The sequence below is a fragment of the Dipodomys spectabilis genome, unplaced genomic scaffold, assembly GCF_019054845.1.
Source record: "Dipodomys spectabilis isolate Male_0828 unplaced genomic scaffold, ASM1905484v1 ptg000225l, whole genome shotgun sequence".
Lineage (NCBI taxonomy): Eukaryota > Metazoa > Chordata > Mammalia > Rodentia > Heteromyidae > Dipodomys > Dipodomys spectabilis.
Genome location: NW_024870902.1, coordinates 4,151,307 through 4,177,383, shown reverse-complemented (window position 1 = coordinate 4,177,383; position 26,077 = coordinate 4,151,307). Strand labels below are relative to the sequence as shown.

General features: G+C 38.0%; 1 protein-coding gene across 3 annotated transcripts in view; it reads right to left on the bottom strand.

Moving 5' to 3' along the window:
• Nucleotides 1–26,077, bottom strand: part of Camk2d (calcium/calmodulin dependent protein kinase II delta) — a 254,447-nt gene that overhangs the window by 126,699 nt on the left and 101,671 nt on the right. For all 3 annotated transcript variants that reach the window (XM_042697578.1, XM_042697575.1, XM_042697576.1), the window contains exon 4: nucleotides 2,872–2,926. In XM_042697578.1, the coding sequence (XP_042553512.1) occupies nucleotides 2,872–2,926 (55 nt within the window). The remainder of the gene's footprint in view (nucleotides 1–2,871; nucleotides 2,927–26,077) is intronic.

Here is a 26,077-nt window from a genome sequence, read left to right as displayed (position 1 = left end):
TGGGATACCTTGAGGAATATTTTGATATAGCAAATGCAAAAGTGAACACACATGGAAAAAATAGGAAATATGGAAAATTTTAGCAAAGAAATACAGGATAGAAAGAAAAAGAGGAAATTATAATTGAAAAAAAGAAATAACTCAGTTTTTACAAAGATCTAATGAATAAGCCAAATAGCAGAATGGGAAAATAAACAAACAGAGGAAAGAATCAGGCAATCCAAACTTGAAGACAAAAGCAATGTAAATGCCCAATCATTAAAAAAGGAGGAAGTGGCACTGTGGCTCAAGTGGTAGAATGCTAGCCTTGAGCTGAAGAGCTTAGGGATATCGCCCAGGCCCAGAGTTCAAGCCCCATGACCGACAAAAAAACAAAAACAAACAAACAAACAAAAAAACAGAAAGAAAAAATAGATACAGGGTGTGGTAGGTGGGGCAGTAGAGAGCAGAATCTCAGAAATTTATGGAACTCTAATGACAACAACAAAAATCCAACATTATGTCTCCAGAATTTCAAAAGCAGTAAGAAATGAAAATCACTTTGTACAACTACTTAAAATACTGTTTTTTAAAGCAGAGAAAGTTGAGGCTAAAAGAGAATTCACAGAAATAATATTTAAAAGATTCCCAAGTTTGTCGGACATAGACTTACATATTCCTGAGGCTAAGCAAATCCAGAAAATATAAATTAAGAAATGTAAGGCAAGACACATCACAAATTAAAAAAAATCAATGAAGAAGGAAAAATCACTACTGCAGTCAGAGAGAAAAAATACTTTATTATCTTTTGGGGTAAAATAACAAGAATGAGGGAAAATATCTCTTTTGAAAACAAGGTGTTACCTGAGAGAAGATGGCTCATGCTTGTAATCCTAGTTAATCAGGAGACTGAGATCTGAAGCTCACAGTTCAAAGCCAGTCATGGTAGGAAAGTATAGTTACTCTTATCTCCAATTAAGAGTTGTAGCTCAAGTGATAGAACACTAGTCTTGGACAGCAATAAAACTCAGGGAAATGACCCAGTCCCTGAATTCAAGCCTCTGGACTGGCACAAAACAAAACAAAACAAAAAACTACGCATGGAGAAGAAAGTAGCACACTACTGAAGAAAAGAATTTACCCATAGCTAAGATATGGAACCAAACCAGATGCCCCTCAGTAGATGAATGGATCAAGAAAATGTGGTATATATACACAATGGAATTCTATGTCTCCATCAGAAAGAATGACATTGCCCCATTTGTTAGGAAATGGAAAGTCTTGGAAAAAATTATATTAAGTGAAGTAAGCCAGGCCCAAAGAAACAAAGGTCCCATGGTTTCCCTTATTTGCAATAACTAGTATATGTCTGAGTCAAGCGGAAAAGGTCAGATAAGTTGATGTTAGGGAAATGAACACCAAGATAAGTATTCAATTTTTTTTTGTTTCTTTTTCCTTTCATGCAATTGTTTCTAACATATTTATAAGATGATTTCTATGCTGCTTTGTATGTCCCTCCCCCACAGTATAACCCATACTTTCACTGTATTTGATGTTGGTATAATTTGTGGAGGGGAAGGGAAAAAAACAAATCATTTAACTAGGGATACAGGTGGACTCATTGCAACAATGAGATACACAAGTTGTTATGTTGGACTCATTGCAACAATGAGATACACAAGTTGTTATGTTGAAAATGAACTTAACAACTTTGGTGGGGGGTGGGGGGAGGACCAGGTGGGGAGAGGAGTATGGGAAGGGATGGGAAGGGAGAAAACAAGGAGGCTGCAATGCTTGATAAGAAATGTACTCATTATCTTGCCCATGTAATTGTAACTCCTCTGTACGGTATTCTCACAATTTAAAAAAAAAAAAAAGAATTTACCAACATCAATTATGAATGAAGGGAAACCAAGACATTCTTCAAAAAAGGTAAATCAAGAATTTATGACTAGCATACCTGACTCTAAAACAGTGGCTTAAAGGGCCAGGTGTGATGGCTCAGTTGTCTGGAGACAGAGACAGGAAGATCATGATTTCCATGCCAGCTTGGAGTACAGGCTAAAGAGTGAGACCCTATCTCAAAATTAAATAGCTAAAGGAAGATCAAGCAAGTAAACAGTAAGAGAAAGGTTCTTTAAATACTAGAAAGCAAGAACAAAAACAGTATGTTTGAGAAAGGACTAAAGAGGTAGGGCTACTATCAACAACATGGCTACCAAACATTAGCTTCAACTATGGAAAGGATCTACATACAAGGGCTATGCAGAGTATAGCTTTGTTGTTTATTTTACAGCACACACATTTGATTCACCAGTATGGCAACTTTATCCATAGTTAGTGTATTTTTGCCATGTGCTTGTTTCCAGAAGTGAGATGACTATGTCAAATGAATCAGCCATTTCTTAATCTCTTCATAAGTAGTATCAAAACGATTTCAAGAAAGTGAGACTTTCATATAAAACACCAACCAGCCATGCATGTCACCTGCTTTTCTGTATACTTGCCAGGAGCACTATCTTCCTGAGAGAAACTCAGTTTAAAAGTCCCAAGTAGTTTAAATCAACTTAAATCATCACAGTTTCTTCCTTTCAGTCTTTAAAAAAAATCATATACATTTTAAAAATTCTTAAACATCCAACAGACAATTTTATTTGTCATCATTTTTGTTTATCATGATATCCAATGCAGAGAGAAACAGACTCATAAATAATTTCACATAAAACATTACCAAGTAGTCGTTTTCTCTTCAAAAGAATTAGGGCAGAACATGACTTGAAAGAACACTTAAAAATAATGTAGTGGTGATTAATTTGGGCCAGGCAATGAGAAAAGTCATGTTTAATTGAACATGATCTCAAATATCTTCTAAAAGGAAATGAATATACTTACAAATCGAACACCAAGTAATGGAAGCCTTCTTCCGATATGCTGTCATGGAGTCTCACTAAGAAAAACAAAGAAGAAAGTTTCTATTATGCTTATGCCAATGATCAACATAAAGCCAGTCTTGCAGGAGGCAACTGTCTCTAAATGGAAATGTGAATGTCATTCTTTATTTGAGCCTTTTAATCCATCGATACACTTTCAGCTTGTCTTGGGATGAGACTGATTCAAAGTCTGAATTTTGATACTAATGATGATTAACTATGGCAACTTAAAAATTATTTAATTTGTAATGATATCCATATCTACTCTTCCAAAAATACTTGAGAATAAAGATACAATAAAGGTAAAAATCATCCACATACTGCCACGTAAATGCTATGTAAACGTTAATAATTATTACAGTATATATCTGAAGTTACCAGGTTCCAACAAGTCTTAAACTTTCTTGTCATATACTTCTCTTGCCTTTAGTTCATGCCTTCACTAACTCACATACTGACTACAAATAGGGATGGCAAGAGTAATCCTTGTAAGTCCAATAAAGGGTCTCCCTGCTCTTTGCTTCTGGAATAATACTGTCTGGCTCATCTGTTAAAATAACATTTTTTAGTTTTTCAGTTTGTTTTCTTTGAGATGAGTTTTACTATATAGCCATGGCTGCCCTAGAACTCATGATTGATCTTCTTGCCTCGACCTCCTGAGAGTTGGGGTTATAGTGTGTACCACAATACTCAGTTTACTATGTATGTTCCTTGTTTTTTTGTTTATTTTTATTGTTGGTCATGTGGCTTGAACTCTGGGCCTGGGCACTGTCCCTCAGCTCTTCAGCTCAAGGCAAGCACTCTACCATTTGAGCCACCATGCCACTTCTAGTTTTCTGGTAGTTTATTGGAGATAAGAGTCTCACAGACTTTCCTGCCTGGGCTGGCTTTGAACCATGATCCTCAGATCTCTGCCTCCTGAGTAGCTAGGATTACAGGCATGAGCCACCGGCACCCGGCTTGTATGTTCCTTCTTTACTCAAGTCTCTCCAAAACCCATACTAAATCATTAGCTATAATTTGGATGCACCTAGAACATTATTGAAAAAAATAAATTAGTTTTTCAAGATCCTAAGAGGTTCCAATGAGTTAGACTTGGCAGAAAATTCTAGCTAAAACCAGGGTTTGTTTCTCACCACATTCAATGCATATTTAAAACTTACAGGCATGCTATTCTGATGTTTAGTTTTGTATAAACCCTCTGATTCATTCCCTCAATCCCTCATAGATGATGAATTCTATTTAACACAATCCCTTGGGTGGTAGCTCACCCTTACTGGGGTAATAGAAGGCAAGGCAAACATCAAACATCACAAGAGTTCCTACAAAAGCGTCAGTGTTTGTACAGTGCAGGGATGACTACCACACAGACACCGTGTTACACATTCAGGTTACCATACAGACTGAAGACGTCCAGAGAAGTCAACAGAATGCATAAAAATTCCTCCACTATACACTTTATACTATTCCATATTTACAATCCAATTCTATCTCCTGACAGTATCACTGCTGGTACATTATAAAAATCTCTACTGAATCCCTCTCTGGAATTTTCTCCAAGGTAGAAAAATAGACTTTTGAGTTATTCAAAATTACAGACAATTGTTTTCTAAATATGGTTTTGTGGGTCATAATCTTGGTGGTTTTTTTTTTTTTGATACTATTGGGTTTGAACTCAGGTCTTATGCTTGCTAGGCTAGTACTCTATCACTTGAAGCATATCACCCTATTTTGCTTTAGTTTTGTTTTTTGTTGTACTTTGTGTGTTTTCTCGTGCACACACACACACACACACTCACAGGCATGTGCCAGTTTTGGAACCTACAGAGCCTATGGTCTGTTCCTAATCTGCTGTTATATAACTGAAGTCACAACTACATTTCCAGCACTGTGTTGGTTAATTGGAGATAAGAGTCTCATAGACTTTCCTGCCCATGCTGGTTTTGAACCTCAGCTCTTTGCCTCCTAAACTAGAATTGAGCTCAACTGCTTTAGTTACTTTTCAGATAAGGACTCTTGTTTTTACTCTGGCCAACCTTGATCTAATTTCTCTTGATTTATGATTGAAAGGTACAAATATCCCTCTTCCTTTCTTATTTCTTTCTACACAATCATCACAGTCATTTGGAAACAAAACTATGTAATACAGTCATGGCACTATGCCACATAATTACAGCACCTTAGGGAATAAACTTGTTTCTTTTTTAGTTAATTTTAACTCTTCCACTCTATTGTCAGAGTTGATGTTTTGACTGCTCAGTCTGCCCCATACTTTATAGTCACTGCCATTATCTGGTTCTCTTCGAGACTCTGCAGTCAGTTGAAAGTATCCTTCATTTTCTATCCTTTATTTCCTTGTTACAGATACTCAATGGTTGAAAAATGTTTGCATTTATAACATGTTATGCTCATCATTTCCTAAAATAATTGTCAATTCCTTTCCATACCAAAGGGACCACAGGACAATCTGTCATTCTGCTCATCGACGCTGTTAATTCAAGATTGAGATCTTGGCTAGCCTGGCTGCTTTGTGTCTGATGTGTGCCGAAGCATATTGTATCACGTTCTTGATACAACTGCTTGCTGCCGATGCCCTAAGCCACACATATGGCTGCACACAATTAGCCTAATGACAGCCATTTCTACAATGGTTTTTGAGGGAATATTTAGAGAAGATAAAGAAAAAAGCTGTTAAGATAGCTTGTGGTAGTTACACTTCTCTGAAGTTTGCTGAAAGGTAAAATTAAGTTTTAAGATCAAACAAGTGATTTTTCTTAAACTGAAACAGCCATATACTTATCTGGAATAAGATTTTAAATTCCAGAACTTGAAATATGGACTTCTAAGGGAAAAAAAATTGCCTCGAGGCTAACCTAGTCCCAAAGTTAGTTGATCCATGGCTTAGTTCACTTCCTCTCTCTTCTTTATATATTACCATTTTGGTAGTTTGTATTCAAATCATCATAGTAGTTCTACTTTCTCTTCCTGTCATTTGTTCTTAAAAGATTTCACCACAGCTAAAGCTGGTGGCTCACACCTGTAATCCTAGCTAAAAAGACTGAGGCTTGAAGCCAGCCTAGGAGACAATCTGTGAAATTCAACCAGCAAAAAGCTGGAAGTGGAGGTATGGTTCAAATGGTAAACTGCCAGCCTTGAGTGACAAAAATAAAATAAAATAAAAGCAAGAATAGGAGGCGCTGAGCTGAAATCAATTCCCAAAACAAACAAACAAAAATCATATCCTTCTTCATTTCTTGGTTCCTCTCTTATATGATTTGTATATGTGAGGCAAACAGAGGCTTCACAACCTTAGTATTCTCCAGGTGAGTTCTTGCAAACCACCTGCAGTGCTAAAAAGTTGTGTTAGCATACTGAAAGACCAGAGAGATAGTGAGAAGTCACCTTAACACCTCATCACTAGCAAAGCTCATAACTCTGTGAGTGACCATAGATACATGCATTAAAAAACATCATCTGATGGAACCCATCAACTCAAAATATTAAGGCAAATAATGAACTGGGACTGTTTCAAGTCACAAAGTAGGGGATAAAGTATTGTGGGCAAAAAAAGATACATCCACAGTAATGACTTAATCTGAAATGTGTAATTGTCTTCAATAATTCTTTCTATGTCATAGGTAATTTTTTTTTAGCAGAAAAAGAACAAGTTTGGCCTAGAAAGCATGAAGGAATTAGTATAATTCTCTGAAATTGAACATGGTACGGCAATACTGCCAATGTTATCACAATACTAATAAAGTAATTCACAGAGAACAGATTGCATTGCATCCCTGACATCACTATTCATGGTTTCTGAGCATCAGCTTTGGATATAAATGGGACACAGTCTGCATTTTTAGCTTTTCTGTGTTATAAGACTTGTGGTAGCTGGATTCAGTTCATATACTAGGATGGAAAAATGGCAGCTTGCAAATCAGATCCTTTTTATATTACCATCAGTAGTTAATTATAATTCACAGCCAGAGCAAGCACTAGCCAAGCTAGGTCATATAACATGCCAAAAGCAGGATGCCAATATTGACTTCATTTGTAAATTAAAAAAAAAAAACCACCTATACCAGTAGTAGGCCATTTTAACAATTAAAAGCATCACTGAAGAGAGAAATTTCAGCTCTACTACTGGGTCTTCTGTGTCAACATTGTTGATTTCTAGAGACCAATTTTCAGACAAAAAAAAAAAAAAACACAAATCCACAAACAGAAGCACTGACAACCACACTCAAAGACCAATTAAAAATACTCGTGAAAAACTAAAGGCATTTCTGGTTTTTTTTTCAGTCTCTATTTCTTATAGCATAGATGATACAGTTAATAAGATTACATCCAGTTGTTTTTTTTAATCACTTCAATATAAAATATATTAATTTGACACATTTAAAATTTTTCTTGCCCAGGCTGGTTTGAACTATAATGCTCAGATTTAGCTTCCTGAGTAGCAAATATTTCAGGTGTGAGCCATCATTGCCCATGCAGTATGTATTCTTAATAAAATATTTAGCAATATGCCCCACTAATACAGGCCAAGCAACCCATTATTCATCACTCAAAAAAAATCAAAATAACATCTACATCAGAAAATGAAAGACTACTGTAATAAAATTGTAAATATTTTCCTATACTGATAAATCTACTTTTTCAATTGAATATTAACTAGCATTAAATTATTTAAAAAAATAAGTTGTTTATACTTAAGAATAGAGACTAAAAATTAATTAAGCACTTTTTTAAGTAACTCTATTACACAAAAACTTGATGTAGATTTCCATGTACATTAATTTACAAACTATTCTAAAAAACACGGAAACAGGTTTTGGAATTCAAAACCAGTACTTGAGGTCCCAGTAAACCAGCTGTGCTGATCGGAGACCCCATTTTTTTTCCTTAGCCTAACATTTTATTTATGAGACTGAAAAACATGAGAACCTAGGGAAAGTCTGTGGCTCGAGAACATAGAGAATATCTGCATATAATTTTCATTTCAAACTAACTTGAAATAGTTAATAAACCAAAGTATGCAAGTAAATATCTTGTATATTTTTTGGTTTGTAAGAAATCCATAGTCTAATTATTCATGAATACTCAAATTACCCAGATTTCATCCAATTCTATTGCTATATCACCATTATAAAAATAGATACAAAATAACAAATAGGAACAACAAGACTATTTTACCATAAATCTCCATCCACTAGTTTTATTCAGTGCTTTTGAATTATGGCAATGCTATCCCTACAAATGAGCTAATGGGGACAAATAAATTATACTGTGAGAAAATTTTGGAGAATAATACTAAGGTTAAATAAAATGTTGTGTTTGGCCGGGTTTCAGTGGCTCACGCCTGTAATCCTAGCTGCTCAGGAGGCTGAGATCTGAGAACTGCAGCTCAAAGCTAGCCTGGGCAGAAAAGTCTGGCTTTTTATTCCTAATTTCCCACCCATTCCTGATTCAAGATTAAAATACAAGTTAGACCAGTTTCAGCCTCCATGAGATATATAGGATTAGGCTAGTAACATACAAGACTGACAAGGAAGAATTGTGATGTCTTCTGATAGTCTAGAGTTAATTATAAGCAAGTCTACTCAATTGTGCTTTTAAATGATCAAAAGGTCTGTAACTTGGGAGAATCTGAACTGAGGAGAGGTTGGGAGGAACAGAGAGATGAGCTGCTGACAGTGATCATTGAACACATGGACCAAATGATAGGAAAAACAGTGAGAGAAAACGATTAGTTTTTGCGCAGTGGGGGGGATGCTCATAAATGGTTGGTTATAGAATCTCAGAGAAAATAGAAAAGTAAGCAGCTACATAGCTCATTTAAAATCCCATTCTGGTGATTTCCCATAAAAATAAATATGTTAGGAGAAATCAGAGACAGTAAAATCTGGGAATGTTCATTTTCTTTGCTCTTACTACCTCTTCCAATATTTATTTCTCACAACTATTCTTAATTTTAGAATATGAGAGGGAGAGAGAGAATGAGAGAAGAGAGGGGGAGAGAGAAAGAGAGATTCTGTGGGGGTCTTCTCAGCCCTACAGAAAAAGCTGAGAGGTAGACTACAGTACTTGCCAATCACATGAGGCTGAAGTTCAACCCTTCATTAAAAACAAAACAAAATAAAGCAAAAAGTGGAAAAGAAATGAAAGAAGAAATTGTTTCTCTAGCCTACCACACCATGTTCTCTGAAACATATCAGCTGTAATAAGCAGAGGAAAGTAAGGAAAGGCCAGGCAGTACTACACAATAGAGAACAAGGTATTTCGGAACTGGCAAATCTCTTGCTGATGAAGAGGTATTACTACTACAATGAAACAATAGACTTGTTTTTAAAGAAGGAAAAATCCAACAATAAACAGGCAACCTAGAACATATTGAAGGGTGTTTCATATTAAAGGAACTTACTGCTTCATGAAACTTTTGCTTGAAGCACAGTGTCACACACAAACACACACAGTGTGTACTGAATCATGTTAAAATAAAAAACCTTCCTTATTCTCTAGGTAACAATAAAAAATGCTTTATATGTGCTGGATTATAGAATCTGTGTGTGAGAGAGAGAGAAAGAGAGAGAAGAGAGAGAGAGAGAGAGGAAGGAAGGAAGGAAGGAAGGGAGAGAGAGAGAGAAAGAGAGAGAGAGAGAGAGAGAGAATCCAGGGATTAAAGCCAGGACTTGGGTGCTTTTCCTGAGCTTTTTTTTGCTCAAGGTTAGTGCTCTATCTCTTGAGCCACAGCTCCACTTCCTATTTGGTGATTAATTAAAGATGAAATTCTCCTGTTTCCTATCCAGGCAGACTTTGAACTGTGATCCTCAGGTCTCAGCCTCCTGAGTTGCCAAGATTATAGGCATGAATCACAAGTGCCTAGCATAGAGAATCTTTTAAGAGGATCCTAAAAGATCTGTTTTAGTTGAAGTCTCTACCTTAATACAACTCCTAAGAGTGAGATTTTTTTTTCCTATTCAACATTTCAACAAGCTAAGGTTTAAAATATGCCTCATTTTATTTTGGAATTGTTTTTAATAAATAACTAGAGAGAAAATTTAAAAGATTTCTCCTGCTGAGTCCTCTATGGCATTAACCAAGAGGATGAGTTATGTCAATTTCTGATTCTAGTCTTTGGAGAACACTGAGTGGAAAAACTTATTACATCACCTTCTCTTTTAAACTACCACACTGTCTTCATGCTTATACCTAAATTTCCCCATTTGCTATCTTTCAAATCTTTATTTCCCCCTAGAAATTAATTTATTGCAAAGGTATTTTTGTCAAACTTGATTTTTCCTATAAATAGAAATATGTGAGTTTAAAGTACAACTAAAATGGTAAGAAATGCAATGTAAACTAGAATTCATTGCCATATTATATTAAATTATATTATCCTAACATTTGTCCCTAAATAATTTTAGCCTAAATAATTTTAGGCTAAAATACTTCAAAATACCAACTTATTTCTCTGGATGATAACACAAGTGAAGCACATAGAAAAGAACATTCTGTAATCTTAGGCTCACAATAAAAAAAACCATGGAAGTTATTTATAAATTTATTTATAAATTAGATACTATTGGGATCAAAATGTAGGCACAGCCAAATTGGTCTGCATGTATTTGGCATACGGTAATGTATTTTTGGCTAGAATATTTAGTTCAACCTAGGTCAGTAATTTTTTTTCTGTCGGTTGTGGGGCCTGGACTCTGGGCCTGGGTGTGCCCCTCAGCTCTTCAGCTCAAAGCTAGCACTCTACCACTTGAGCCACAGCGCCATTTCCTACTTTTTCTGCTTATGTGGTTCTGAGGCATCGAACCCAGGGCCTCATGCATGCAAGGCAAGCACTTTACCACTGAGCCACCTTCCAAGCCCAATAAATTTGTTTCGTAAATAAAGAATTGTGGCATGGCAGGGTGGCACACACCTGTAATCACAGCTACTTGGGAGGTTGAAGCTAGAAAATCATAAGTTTGAGACCAGCCTAAGAAAAACTAAGAAGATTATATTTAAAATCTAATCAAAGAGCTTAGAAGTTTAGCTGAAATGATAGAGTGTTTGCCTGCCTAGCAAGTGCAGAAGGTCCTGTGTTCAATTACCAGCTACAGAAGGAGGAAGAGAGAGAAGACAAGGAGGAGAATAAAAAAGAAGGGTTTGTATATTTATCACAAAATTAAATTGTAATGGATATCAGACAGACCTAGAAAACATTTCATTCATTTGCTTATCTCACAGACATCTTTTTTTGGGAGTGGGGGGGGGTCCAGTCATGGGGCTGAAACTCTGGGCCTGGGCGCTGTCCCTCAGCTCTTCAGCTCAAGGCTAGCGCTCTACCATTTGAGCCACAGCGCCACTTCCAGCTTTTTCCTTTTTGCTTATGTGGTGCTGAGGAATTGAACCCAGGGCCTCAGGCATGCAAGGCAAGCGCTCTACCACTGAGCCACCTTCCCAGCCCCTCTCACAGACATCTTAAATGGAAGAGCTTCTGATTCTCCCTCTATAGTCTGCTTCATCCAGGGTTTTCCATTGTTCTAACTGGTCAAGATAAATTATTAGAGCAGTTCTTAACTTCCTTCTGTGAAAGCAAAAAGCCAATCTTAAATCCTTCAAAATATAGAGAGTGAAAAATATGTGTGTGTGTGTGTGAGAGAGAGAGAGACAGAGAGAGACAGAGAGAGACAGAGAGAGAGATAAAGAGAGAGAGAAACAGACAGACAGACAGACAGACACATGAATGTATAATCTAATCACTCTCCACTTCTTCCACTATTAGGACTCTTGGTATATTTAAGGAGCCTCTTGGCTCATTTCTGTTTCTCTACACTATGTTCATTGTCTTTAGCATAGTAACCAGACAAGACAATCCTGTTCAAACTAAATCTCATTACTATCTACCAGCTCAGAATCTTCCGGTGACTCTTTACTGCTTTTGAGTAAGAGGTAAATCCCATTTCTGGCTTGAAGTGTACCTCCCAACATGAGCTATTCAGCCTTTCCTTCTGCTACTCTTTCTTGGAAATACTACACTTAACCTACATTTGCCCCTGCTTATTCTTGAGAATTCCAGGCAAGCACATTCTAGAGTCCTTATAGTTGCTATTCCTTCTCTCTTGTAAATTTTATTTCCCACATATCACAAAGTTTGCCATTTCATCGTCAAGTTCCCTACTCAGCATTTCAGAGAAGTGGTTTGTGTAAAAAATAGAGTTTTAGTGGCTCACGCCTGTAATCCTAGCTACTCAGGAGGCTGAGATCTGAGGATCTCGGTTCAAAGCCAGCCCGGGCAGGAAAGACCGTGAGACTCCTATCTCCAATAACCACCAGAAAACCGGAAGTGGCGCTGTAGCTCAAGTGGTAGAGTGCTCGCCTTGAGCTGAAGAGCTGAGGGACAGCGCCCAGGCCCAGAGTTCAAGCCCCACGACAGACAAAAAAAAAAAAAAAAAAAAATAGAGTTTTATTAGAATACAGCCATGTCCATCTGTATTATAAACAGTTGATTTTAAGCTGAGGCTGCAGAGCTTAGTACATGCAACAAAGTCCATTCTACAGCCAGTAACTTGAACATATGGATGTTTTGACTCTTTAATGTATTGATGATTTGACCTTTTACAGAAATGTGTGGCCCCCTAGAGACAGGACACAATTACAGAAGTCAGCTTGTGAGAGGGCACCTGCATTATCTCTGTGGTTGACCCTACCTGTGATGTATGATGGCAGAGAGGAAGAGGAAAGAAGAGGCTATATCAGTTACTGTATAAGAAAACAATGGTAGAAAACTGCTGCACAATGTGTGGGGTGCTGGACCTGAGAACATGTGTTTCGAAGACGAGGTGGTGGAAGGATGGATGTGAAGGAGGCTGAGGAAGGAGGTGTGAAGCAGTTTCATAAAAGCTGTAAAATGAAAGGAAACTCCTACCCACAGCTTCATGCTTGCAAGGCAGTGCAACATCCTTGAGCTATGGCTCCAGTTCTTTTGTTGTTTGTTTGTTTTGCTTTGCTTTGGTTATTATTCAGATAGAGCCTTTCCTGCCCCCTCCCCTCCCAGGGATGGCTTCAGACTGATATTCTCCTGTCTGTGTGTCCTGCCTAGCTAAGATCACAAACATGATCTACCATGTCTAATTCACTGGGTGAGATTACTACCTTTTTGCCCAAGCTGGCTCTGAATTGTGATCCTCCTAACTTCTGTCTCTGGAGTAGCTGGAATCACAGTTGCCTCTAAAATTTTCTCAGGTACCCACACTTCTCCTCCAGGTTTACCTAGTTAGTTTTTCAGGATTTAAGAGACCACCAGAAAGGAACTCTTCTTTCTTTCCTTTTTTATGCTCCTTTCAGGGAAGGACCCATTAAAAATAATTATAGGAAAATCTTGAGGCAGTTTAATTATCTTGCACGTAATACATCCTATTGGATATATATAACCAGGTTAAAAACATCAGAAATTTCCAGAAAGGAACTATCATGGAAACATGCTTTGGCTATAGATTTATTCAAAATATAAATGATGGAAAAACACACAAGATAAAGAAATAGATAGATGCTAGATAGGTAGAAAAATTAGATAAATAGAGAGAGAGAGAGAGAGAATGATAGAGTGATTGACAGATGGTAGGCAGTTAGCTAGCTTGCTTTCTGTTCCTAGTTGCCTTTTGACATAATATTTCATACAAGTGAGCTGACACATAGAGCAGTCATAATGGTTCTGTTCATAAGCTATCATACTCCTTGAGACCTAGTGCTGTATTTCTAGTGTCTGCTCTCCGTGACTAGACAACTCTGGCATATGTAGGAAACTAGGTAAATGTTTACAAAAGGAATAAATAGACTGCGGTATTAGTCCATTAGTGGGCTGGTTATGAGTCAGTCTCCTGAACCAAATCCTCTCTTGGTAAATGATAAACCCACATTTCTGTAATTGCAAAGAAATGAAGGGTCAAACTCTTGACTTGTGGTAACCTACAATCACCACACAGGCACCCTAAGAATTATTGAGAAGGCCGACTTTCAAATTTTTATAAAAAGAAAAAAATAGCATCATCTGAGCTACGATATTTTTATCACACTCTCTCCTGAAGTTTTTGTGTATGTGTGTGTCCTTGACAGAAACAAAGTCCTCTAGCCTTTCTGATCATGCAGGTGGAATAATGAGATAGAGACCACCCGCCTTGTTGGCCAGAAGTCTGGTGATCAATGGAGCAGACACAGGAGCCCGCAGCAGGATCAGAGCCATCTCCCCATCCTTTGTATTTGTCTTCTTTAATCCACAAAAGGCTGAAGACAGGGATCAGGCACTCAAGAAAGAGCTGCTGGTGATGAGCGCATTATTCTTCTGGTAAATATTTATTAAGTTCCCACCCTGTTTGGTTCACTGTCCGTTGCAGGGAATAAAATAATGTGCCTGATCTCTTGAAGATGATACTCAAGTGTGGGAAGACAGACTAAGGTGAAATAAACAGGCGAAGGGAGATGAAAGAGAATGTAAGTGCTCTGAAAAGCAGAGGAAATGAGAACCACGAGAAGGCAGATGGAGGGTACTAAGAGAAAGCATCACGGTGAGGTGATCTTAGGGGAGACCAGAGGGAATCGTACAGAACAAACCAGGAGATGCCTAAGAGAAGATGAGCAGGAAGACAGAGGCACTGGCAGATGTAAATATCCTAAAGCAAGATGACATTTGGCCTGCTTGGGAGTGCATTTGGAGTAGAGCAAAGAAGCAGAAGATGAGGATTGGGGTGTGTATGTGTTGGGGGGTCATGGAGGGCTTTTGTGTAGGGCATTATTGAAGGCTTTGGCTTCCCCCTCCAGGGACAGCAGGAAATTCACTGTAGAACCCTGAAGAAGAGGGGAACCCGCTGTGTTCATTAGAAGAACGACACAATGACTGATGTGTTACTCTTTGATATGACATGAGGGGTTTTCTGAGATCTAATTTTAATGTGCTGCATCTCAGTAGATCATCTACAAAAGAATGAATTCATGTATCAACATCTTTCTTGATTTCTCCATTTAGACATGTATTTAGCAGAGATGTTACACCTCTCCTCCCCCTCCCCACCCACAGCCTAAAGGATTTACTACTTGACAGAGATGTCTGGATTAAGGTATTTCTCTTGTGGGAAATGGATGACAAAGTAAATGAGTTTCAAGGATTATCCACTTGTAAGAAAGGAAAGGCATAAAAATAGAAACTTACCTGTGAAATATCTGGCAACAGATAAGAGACTGGTGATGAAGAAAAAGATAACCAAGCGGAGGGACAAATGTGCCAGATTCTCCACGTGCGTGCAATGATAGCTGACATAAATTCTGACTGACTAGGATGTGACAGAAGGAGAGGAATCACGTTTGGTGCTAAGGGTTTTGTCCTCAGCGGCTGCTCTGCTGGGATAGGTGAAGATGGAGGGAAATATGCTGGGAAAATGGAAGTCAGTTAGCAATGCCAACTACATATCTAAATAGAGAAATCAGGGAAACAGTTGACAAATGAATTCATCCTTTAATAAATAAAAGACTATTGTTGGCCTGCCTAAACACAGCACATTAGAATAGATATCTAAATATAATAATGTCACCTCTGAGATCAAGATCTCTAAAGTCAGAATGTCTCTCAATTATAAACTGAGTACAATGGAATTCCTTCTTGGACATTTTAAAAGAGGTAATATATACCAAGTGCAGGGTACAAACTAAGTGTCATGTATTATTATAATTATTTGTATTATTAAATTATTATTTGTACATTATTAAAATTTTCTATCAAACTCAATACATTTATCCAATGAATAAACATTTATGCACTATATATTTTAATACTTGTGATTGTCACTAGGCAATTATGTTAGCAACTGTTCCAAGGTTCCAATAGGGATTCAAAAGGTGAATATAACCCGAGGAAGATCAGAACTACGTGACTGAATCATGAAACATGACTTAAGCTCCTCAACTACTGACATTGTCCACTCCTGTAATCGCTGAAAAGGACACAATGGCCCCTCCATTCTTCATAAGCGAGTCAAGAGAAAGAATTCTATGGGTCTCAGCTTTGAGCTAGAGCAACTCATTGGCATCTGACTTTAAACAACCTTTCTTATAGCATTAATTATACAAATGAAGATTTTACCTTTTATGAAGGTTTAAACATTTTTTCATAACAGGTCTCAGTTTTATCCACGAATAAAGTACCTCATTATCAACTGGGAACTTCTGATTATTACTCTTGAATTACTGATTACCTGATGATGCTCTATTTGAAGCTAAAGAAATTAACAAAAAAATTTTTTTTCCCAAATAGTTGTACTAAATGGGGCAGGAAAATGGAAGGGACCACAATGACCAAGAAACCCTGTATGCATGGAACCTGATTTATGGAATTGAAAACCCTTTGTAAACTACTTGAAGAAATGCAAATCAAAACATCCTTGAGATTCCATTTCACCCCAGTCAGAATGGCTATAATCAAGAACTCTAGTAACAACAGATGCTGGAGGGGGTGTGGACAGAAGGGCATTGTTGGTGGGAATGTAAATTTGTTCAACGAGTTTGGAAAGCAGTATGGAGGTTCCTCAAAAGACTACACATAGAGCACCCTGTGACCCAGCATTTACCATTTTGGGGCATTTACCCAAATGATCAAAAAAATAGTAATAATTAAAAAAATAGTTTGCTACAAATGAATTCTTATATTAACATATAGAAATTAATTCACTTGGCTGGGTGCTGGTGGCTCACACCAATAATCCTAGCTACTCAGGAGGCTGAGATCTGAGGATCAAGGTTCAAAGCCAGCCCAGGTAGGAAATTCAGTGAGACCCTCATCTCCAATAAACCACTAGAAAACTGGAGATGGTGCTGTGGCTCAAGAGGTAGAGTGCCAGACATTAATGAAAAAAGCTAAGCAAGAGCATGGGGCCCTTAGTTAAAGTCCCAGAATTGGCGCATGCACGCAAACACACACACACACACACACACACACACACACACACACACACACACAATATCCACAAATGATAACATGTTACAAATAATATTACCAAATTACTAGATTTTTATATTTTAAGACAGGCTTCCATTCAGGATAAGATGTATTTAAAAATGGACAAGGAGTAAGATAAGTGGTATTGGTAATTTGAAGAAATAATCTTCAATGTTAGAACAAACTGTGATTAACAGAAACGTGAAAATGGTATTTTTCAGAAGTCTGGGTGACCTTTCTTCTGATTCTCGGATCAGTGAAGTTTGATGTGAGTTTGCTATCACTCACACTTTCTTATCCTCTCACAGGACTATCTTTCCTGCTACAAAGACTGAGCATTCAAATTATTCATCATTTCTTGACATATTTAGGACTCCCTGGCAAAAATAACTCTCTAAAGATGATGTGTGTGAACAAAGAAGGTAGGAACGAAAAGGTCTTTTCTTACATAATAAAATATGAAGGTAATGGTAAAGGTAAGTTTCCTTTTGCTTTTCTCTCCTCCCCACCCCCACTGCCATTTCCTAAAGGAGAATAAAATCTTAGAAAATGAAATGTTATTCCAGAGTCATTTTGGAAAAGATTCCACTTGTAGCATTGCCTAATGACAAAGAATTGTTAGAAGATTGAACATTTGTCTGTACAATCTGAGAACTGAAGAGGCGGTGCTGTACCTGGTCCTCTATCTTCCATTTCCAGGAGTAGGAAAGACTTCCTTTTCCAGGAGTAGGAAAGAATCTTGTGCCAGCAATATCAAGCACAGATGCTGGCCCATCTGACCTACCTGCAGTTCATTTATCTATAACCAGACAAAACTGTAACCAGCTGGACACCCATGGCTCACCCCAGTAATCCTAGCTACTCAGGGGGCTGAGATTTGAGGATTTTGGTTCGAAGCCAGACTGGGCAGGAAAGTCCATGAGGCTCTTATCTCCAAGTGGAGTTGTGGCTCAAAAGGTAGAGCATCAGCTTTGAGAGAATATCTCAGACAGCATCCGGGCCCTGAATTTAAACTCTAGGACTAGCACAAGAAAGAAAAACATAATAACAAAGAGTAAAACATGTATAACTTTAACAGCTCAAATAGACTTTTTAAAATAATTTAGAGCTTAGTCTCTCAATTATATAACGCACTAAACATAAATAAAACACTAGGAAGTGGGTATTTGAAAGAAATGGGGTGGGACCAAAGCAAAAAAGGAAGATAAATGAAGAGGAGAAGAGAGACTGCTCTAAAATATATGATATATATCCTACAAAATTAAGAAGATGGAAGGGAGGGGTGAGTAGGGGAGGGTTGGCTGAGAATGCTGAAGGGGTGACATTGATCAAGATATATTGTGATCATAAACTGCTGTGTTAAATGACAACTCCCTTGTACAACTATTTGAAGACAAAAATACACCCTAAAATAAATAATTATACCGACATCAAATACAGTGAAAGCAGGACTTAAACCATGGAGGAGGGACATACAAAGCAACAAAGAAATCTTATAAATGTGTTCAAATCGTTTACATAGGGATACACGTGGACCCATTGCAACAATGAGATGTACATGTCCTTATGTTGAAAACGAACTTTACAACTTTGGTGTGGGGGATGGGGGGAGATGGGAAAGGATGGGAAGGGGAAACAAAGGAGGAGGCTACAATGCTTGATAAGAAATGTACTCATTATCTTGCCCATGTAATTGTAACCACTCTGTTCAATATTTTCACAATAAAAAAATGAAAAAAAATTATGAGATGGGACTGTTAACTACCAGATTGAATAGTATCACTCTGAATAAAAATTCAGAAAAGCACTTAAAAACTACTGCTGTAACTAGCATCTGAATAAATAGGCTCGTATCAGAAAGGCCTAGAATGTAAGGTGACAATTTCTAGGTGACCATTTGTATGACAATCTATTTGAAAAGAAGCAAAATGGACTTAAATAATTAAAATAATTTAATATTTTGAATGTGGCATTAACTGGCCAAATGAATTTTGGAGTTTTTGGACTTAAAAATTTGGCTAGTTGTAAAGCTACCAGCACAACTATGTTTATTGCAGCATTATTTACCATAGCTAAGACATGGAACCAACCCAGATGCCCCTCAGTAGATGAATGGATCAAGAAGATGTGGTATATATACACAATGGAATTCTATGCCTCCATCAGAAAGAATGACATTTCCCCATTTGTTAGGAAATGGAAAGGCTTGGAAAAAATTATATTAAGTGAAGTAAGCCCGGCCCAAAGAAACATAGGTCCCATGGTTTCCCTTATTTGCAATATCTAGTATAGGTATGAGTCAAGCGGAAAAAGTCAGATAATGTGATGTTAGGAAAACGAAACCTCAAATATGTATTTTAATGTTTTTGTTTCTTTCATGCATGTGTTTCTAACGCATTTATAAGATTATTTCTTTGTTGCTTTGTATGTCCCTCCCCCACAGTGTAACCCCCGCTTTCACTATATTTGATGTCAGTATAACATGTGGAGGAGATGGGGACAAACAAGTCATTTAAGGATTCAGGTGGACCTATTGCAACAATGAGAAGTACAAAATGTCATGTCAAAACCAGCTTTACAATGTCGGTGGGGGGTGGGGGGTGGGGGGGTATGATTGGGTGGGAGGGAGGGGGGAGGCTGGGAAGGGAGGTGAAGGGTAAACAAAGGAGAAGGCTGCAATGCTTGGTAAGAAATGTATGCATTATCCTGCCCAGGTAATTGTAACCCCTCTGTACAGTATGTTCTCAAATAAAATAAAATTAAATTAAAAAAAATTTGGCTAGTTGTTCATTTTTAAAAATAACAAATGGTTAACATTCTATGTGGTAACTCAATTTATAGATAAAATTAAGAAACACAGGAAACATAAGTAACATGGATGAATACTAAACCTCATATCACATGATACATTCTGACATTTATTTCTGAAATGTATTACAATATGTATGTTTTTCCTTTTTGTCAGTTATGGGGCTTGAACTTAGGGCCTGGGCGCTGTCCCTGAGCTCTTTTGCTCAAGGCTAGAGCTCTACCACTTTGAGTCACAGAACCACTTGTGGTTTTCTGGTGGTTAATTGGAGACAAGTGTCTCAAAGACTTTCCTTCCTGGGATGGCTTCATATCACAATCTGAGATGTCAGCCTCCACAAGCTAGGATTATGAGCATGAGCCACCAGCACCTGGCTCAATATATTTAATGTTCATGAAGGTCTTTGTGCTTAGCCAGGAGAGTTCTGAGCACCACTACTTGTTATAACTTGCCCACAGTGGAGCCTGAGTAGCAATGGTAAACTGACGTTACAATATATTTGACATATATTTAGCATCTAAGTTCCTTAGATTTCAGTGTACTCTTGTCAATTAGATTATGTTCTTAATGACAAACAGAAAGAAGGAAGAGAAAAACAAATTCTCCATTCTGCCATTTTAATACGAATGGAGAGCTTTCCTCAGGTCAACTGAACTGTGAGAAATGATGTATAATTCACAATATTAAAAAAAAGAGGGCTGGGAAGGTGGCTCAGTGGTAGAGCGCTTGCTTTGCATGCATGAGGCCCTGGGTTCAATTCCTCAGCACCACATAAGCAAAAAGAAAAAAGCCAGAAGTGGTGCTGTGGCTCAAGTGGTAGAGGGCTAGCCTTGAGCTGAAGAGCTGAGGGACAGCACCCAGGCCCAGAGTTCAGGCCCCACGACCGGACCCAAAAAAACAAAAACAAAAAAACTCTTCAGTGGGCATTTAGGGTCTCAACTAAGAGGAGTAATGTAAGATAGCAGCATGATGAATTAGCCCCAATGGAACAAGCATTTCAGTTGTAAAATTCAGTCTGTCTTTTTTTTTTTTGGTCGGTCATGGGGCTTGAACTCTGGGCCTGAGCACTGTCCCTTAGCTCTTCAGCTCAAGACGAGTGCTCTACCACTTGAGCTACAGCGCCACTTCCTCGGTCGTAAAATTCAGTACTTACCTAAGTTAACCTTGGTAAGCATTATGACTCTCATCTAATAGAAATCACAGAACTTTAAATGTCTACTTGGTGTCTAGCAAAAAATGAATGTGTAGTTATTTTCAATCCAGAGAAATGGCTACATAGAGTTGGCCTCTCTGGAGACTGAGAACAATACATAAAAAGGTTGTTTTTTTAATAACCTTGAGAAACATTATCAGTGAGTATTTTATAATTACCATCAGTGAAAATTTTCATGAAACTTACTATCCACAGCTAGGTGTCTGGGCTCATGCCTATAATCCTAGCTACTCAGAAGGCTGAGATCTGAGAATTGCAATTTGAAGCTAGCTTGGGAAGGAAAATCCTTGAGATTTATCTGCAATTAACTGCCACAAAAGCTGGAAGTGAAAATGTGGCTCAAGTGGTAGAGTGCTGACCTGGAGCTCAAAAAGTTCAGGGACAGAGCCCAGGTTCTGAGTTCAAGCCCCAAGGCTGGAAAAAAAAAAAAATCACTATCCATTAAGGCTAATTTTCTAGTTTGTTCATTCTTTCTCAATGACACTGATGAATTATTAGATATTTTAGAGTCTGGCCTATCTGCACTGTGCTGACTTGAGGAGTGGTATTAAGATGTATGATGAAGACAACATGTTCATTTTAGGGACCTCAGTCAGGGTCCCAGGGTCGCCAAATGTACTTCCAGAAAAAAAGAATGAAGAAAGATTTCCCTGGTGGAAAATTCACTGACTTAAAAAAGTTATAACATCTATCTGTTTAGATATAGTTAGAAACCACATGCTGGGAAGGTGGACTGAGAATGTTTCTAAATTCACCAGAACCCAAATGGAATTAGCTCTCTAAATAGAAGAAAAAAATGCTTTTTTTTTTCAAAGAAAGACTTGAGTCAGGGTAATCCTGTTATAAAACTATTCAGCAAATTCTATTGAAAAGTACATCACAATTAAACAGATAGATCCATATGTGGGAAACCAAAGGTAAATATTCAAAGACATGAGATGAGATGGGTTATAAGCCATCGTTTTAATGTGTTATAAAATCTAGATGTATATAACACAGGCAGGTGATTGAGTATAAGGGTAGCTTTTATAAAGGATGATTCCCCATCAACTCCAGCTGCATTACTTCATAGGACACAACTATTACTCAATGGCAGTACTAAATGGGCACATTCTAAGTACTTACTGAAAGAATATTTACAGTGTCCAGTCCCCAATATTCATTTAGTCTTGAACATAGGATTGAATGATATAGCCCATGTCATATAATAGGTATGCTAAAATATATCCTTAAACCATCTCAAAACTTTAGTGAGCATATTCTCTCTTCCATGTTACTGCTTGTTGAACTGAATTGATTAACATCAAAGCCTATGCAACTCTATTTTAGTATGACAATTATTATAGTGAATAACTCCTGGAAATCTTAAAAAAATCTAGATATATAAAATACATTTAAAAATCATCTCCCTATCCATACATTTCTGCTAGTTTCATGTGCAATAACTGAAAAGTAATTCACATCACATGCAGCACTACTTTAGTATCCCCACTCAATTATGGTAAGACCACATAGTACCCATAATGACTTAGGAGTCCTTTCGCAGGGCATGATTCAAACTGGAGAATACAGAAAACATTATTGATGCAAAGAAGCAAAGCAGCAGCCCAGAGGACACCAAGGCCAACACCAGCAGCCACAGCTACAAATAATGTCATGTAGGAATCAATTAAAAGCAACATTCATACATCTCAGACACTCATTCAGTTTACCAACATAATCGGATTACATTTCCAGGGGGAATTAATGTCACAGTCTATTTGGCCATTACTGTAATTGTCATTTCTAGTAGGACAAACAAAACCACCCCAGGAGTCTATAGCTGTCACTGAGTGCCACAATGCAGAAATGAGTGTGAACTCTGCCAGCAGACCTCCTGGCCCGTAGTCCCAGCTTAGCTGGGTGCTAGCTCCTTCTCTGTTCTCTTCCCTCCATTCCGAATGCCATACAAGGTATTATTTACAGGGAATTATCAAAACTACTGAACAAGATCATTCATACACAACATTAAGCATGCCTGATGCATGATATCCATCCAGTACAGTTTTGTAGATATAATTTGAAGAATTAGGTTCAAATTTTTACTATCCCATATCACTTAGAGCAGAAAAAAAATCTTTCCAGAGGAAAATCTTTGCTTGGAAAAGTAGGTCAAAAACACAAACGAAAGCTTAGTAGAAGTCCTGTGAAGCATTGAAAATCAGGCATGAAAATCTCAGTCTTCACTGTATCTGCTTCCTTTCTTTGATCCCCTGCAGTTATCCACATTTGCATTACATGTTGTACAAAACAGTTTTGAATCAAGCCCTATCCTATTATTTAGGCCTATGTGGCAAATTGGAGAAAGGGATCAACTTTATTGAGTGACCAAGACACAACCGAGAAAAGAACTCTTCCAAAGAAAACAGAATTGAACAATTAATATCGACCAGTAGTAAATTGGAGACTACAGTGTTTTCTATATTCCTTTGGTGAGGAGAAAAGTTGGAAAGTAAAATCCATAATTTTAATGAGCAATATTGAGTGCAACAAGACACTAAGTTCAACTCTCCAAGAAATAGATGCCATTTGTACATCAGTTAAAAGCTGCATTCATAGAAGAAGATACTCATTCAAAAATCTGACACCAAGGTACAATTAGCACCACAATACTGTTTCCATATACCAACCCAACAGCAACTGTTCTATGCCAGCTATTTTCTAGGTATGAGGGAAATCCACATTAACCAAAACAGCTTTGAAAATAAAACCTCATAGAATTTATATTCCACCCTATGTGGGAAGGTAGATAACTAAGACATCCCCATCAGCTCTGTCCAGAAAAAGAAACTTCCAGTTTGTTAGTATATGAAATCTTCAGAAGCCCAGTTAACTAGACTTGGCCTAATGTACACCTGTTTTTGGAATTCTTACATAATCGCACATGAACTGTGCCCTGGAGAATCAGGGCAAGAAAAAAATGCAATCCTTGGCACCACCAACAGAACAAAAATTGAGAGAGAGAGAGAGAGAGAGACAGACAGACAGACAGACAGACAGGACATATTTAGCAAGTACATGATGGACAATCAAGGGACTGAACCAATAGGCCCAGTGCTAAGTATTCAAGCCATACTGAGTATTAAGCATCTTTTTTTTTTATTTTTGTAGACGTTTTTATTCTAACCTTACAGCCTCCTCCCGCTTCCCCAGAGCCTTACATTAAGGCCTCCAGAAACAAAGTAGTCTTCCATAAAGCCTCAAACAAAAGCACACAAGAAACGCTCAACCGCCGCCATGTCCCATAGCAACCTGCAGCTTCCTAAGCATCTTAAATATTATTCTTGGTTGCATGTTCTCAATTTCTAATTTTATATTTCTGGTACTGACCTTCAGCACACTTCAGATGCCTATCAAATGATTTCTTTTGCATCTCAATTAGAAGTCTAACAGACATTGTGAAATAATGTGCTGGTAACTGATAATCTCATGTTCCCTTCACAACCTACTAGCTCTCTCCCAGCTATGGAAATGCCTATCTTCCAGTTTCTCAGGCTCTATCCTTGACATTCCTGTCTGTGACAACCCAGTCTATTCAATTCTGTCTTCAAAACACACAGCACATCTGACCATGGACCCATTTCCATGGCAATCATTATAATATAAATCACAGAGACCTGGAGTTGCTTCCTAAAAGGTCTCCCAGCCTCTGCTTTGGCCACTGCCATCGGCTCAATCACAGGATGTGAGGCAATCCCCTAACCAAGGAATTCTATTGGCTCACTCTGAAGAGCTTTCTAAAGAGTTCCAGTCTGTATTAGTCAGTTTGAGCTGCTATAACAGCATATGATGGACTCGGTGGCTTAGACATTTATTTATTCCTCACAGTTATGGAAGTTGTGAAGTGCAAGGTCAAGGAACTGACAGATCTGATTCTTGTTGAAGGTTTGTTCCTGAGCCTGTAGCTGGCCACTTGTTTACTGTGTTCTCAGATGGCGGACAAAGAGCAAGTTCTAGTCCATTTCCTTGCTTCCTTGCTTCCTTCTCTTTCTCCCTCCCTCCCTCCCTGCTTCCTTCCTTCCTTCCTTCCTTCCTTCCTTCCTTCCTTCCTTCTTTCTTTCCTTCCTTCCCTCCTTCCTTTTTTTTCTGCTAGTATTGGGACTTGAACTCAGGTCTTAGATGCTGTCCCTTAGTAATTTTGCTCAAGGCTGGCACTCTACCAATTAATCCACAGCTCCACTTCTGTCTTTTTGGTATATAATTGGAGGTAAGTCTCATGGAATTTCCTACACTCTACCAATTAATCCACAGCTCCACTCCTGTCTTTTTGGTATATAATTGGAGGTAAGTCTCATGGACTTTCCTACCTAGATTGCTTCAAACCCAAATTGTCAGGTCTCAGCCTCCTGAGCAGCTACACGTGGCGGCACCATTACAGGAGGCTTCTATTCTTACAAGGACTCTAATGTTACCTCAGAAGCCCCACCTTTATCCCCAAATATCCCTCATATTGCTTTACAGATCTTCCAAAGGCCCCACTTATAAATACCATCACACTGGGTTCTAGGACATCAAACATAAATTGCGGGAGGTGAGGGACACACAGCCCTTCAGTCCATAATATCTCCCACAATGGAAAGGTATGGCCCTTCTTACCGTATACAAAATCCCTCTCACCTTTCTAGTTATCACTATCACCAGTGTTCTCACTTTACACCTTGTGGCCTGGCTGTGTGCAGCTCATAGCTAAGTCAAGCAGGCCGGCTTCACACTGGCTCTACCCTCAAGTAATGGCAAAGCCTGTACCCTTTCTTCCTGCCTAGTATATCTCATTTATAGCAACCGTATCACTGACTGGCTTTATTTTTTATTTTGCCAGTGTTGTTCACTGGTGTATTCCAGTGTCCAAAAACTGATTTATCAGATACTCAAAAAATACTTGCTAAACGGATGAATTAAATGTATGAGCCTTACGTTGTATGTAAAGTGTAACTTTAAATTTACAAAAACTTTCCTACAATTCTCTAGATAGTGCTACATCTAAAATGGAGCACGCACCCACAATTTAATTCCAAAATAATGAGCAATAAGATATAGCAAGTATTTTAGAAAAGCCCAAGGAAGGTACCGTCTCAGAGGGAGTTACTTAATGTAACAGGAGTGAGTTTCATAAACTTGTGAGCCCTTATCTT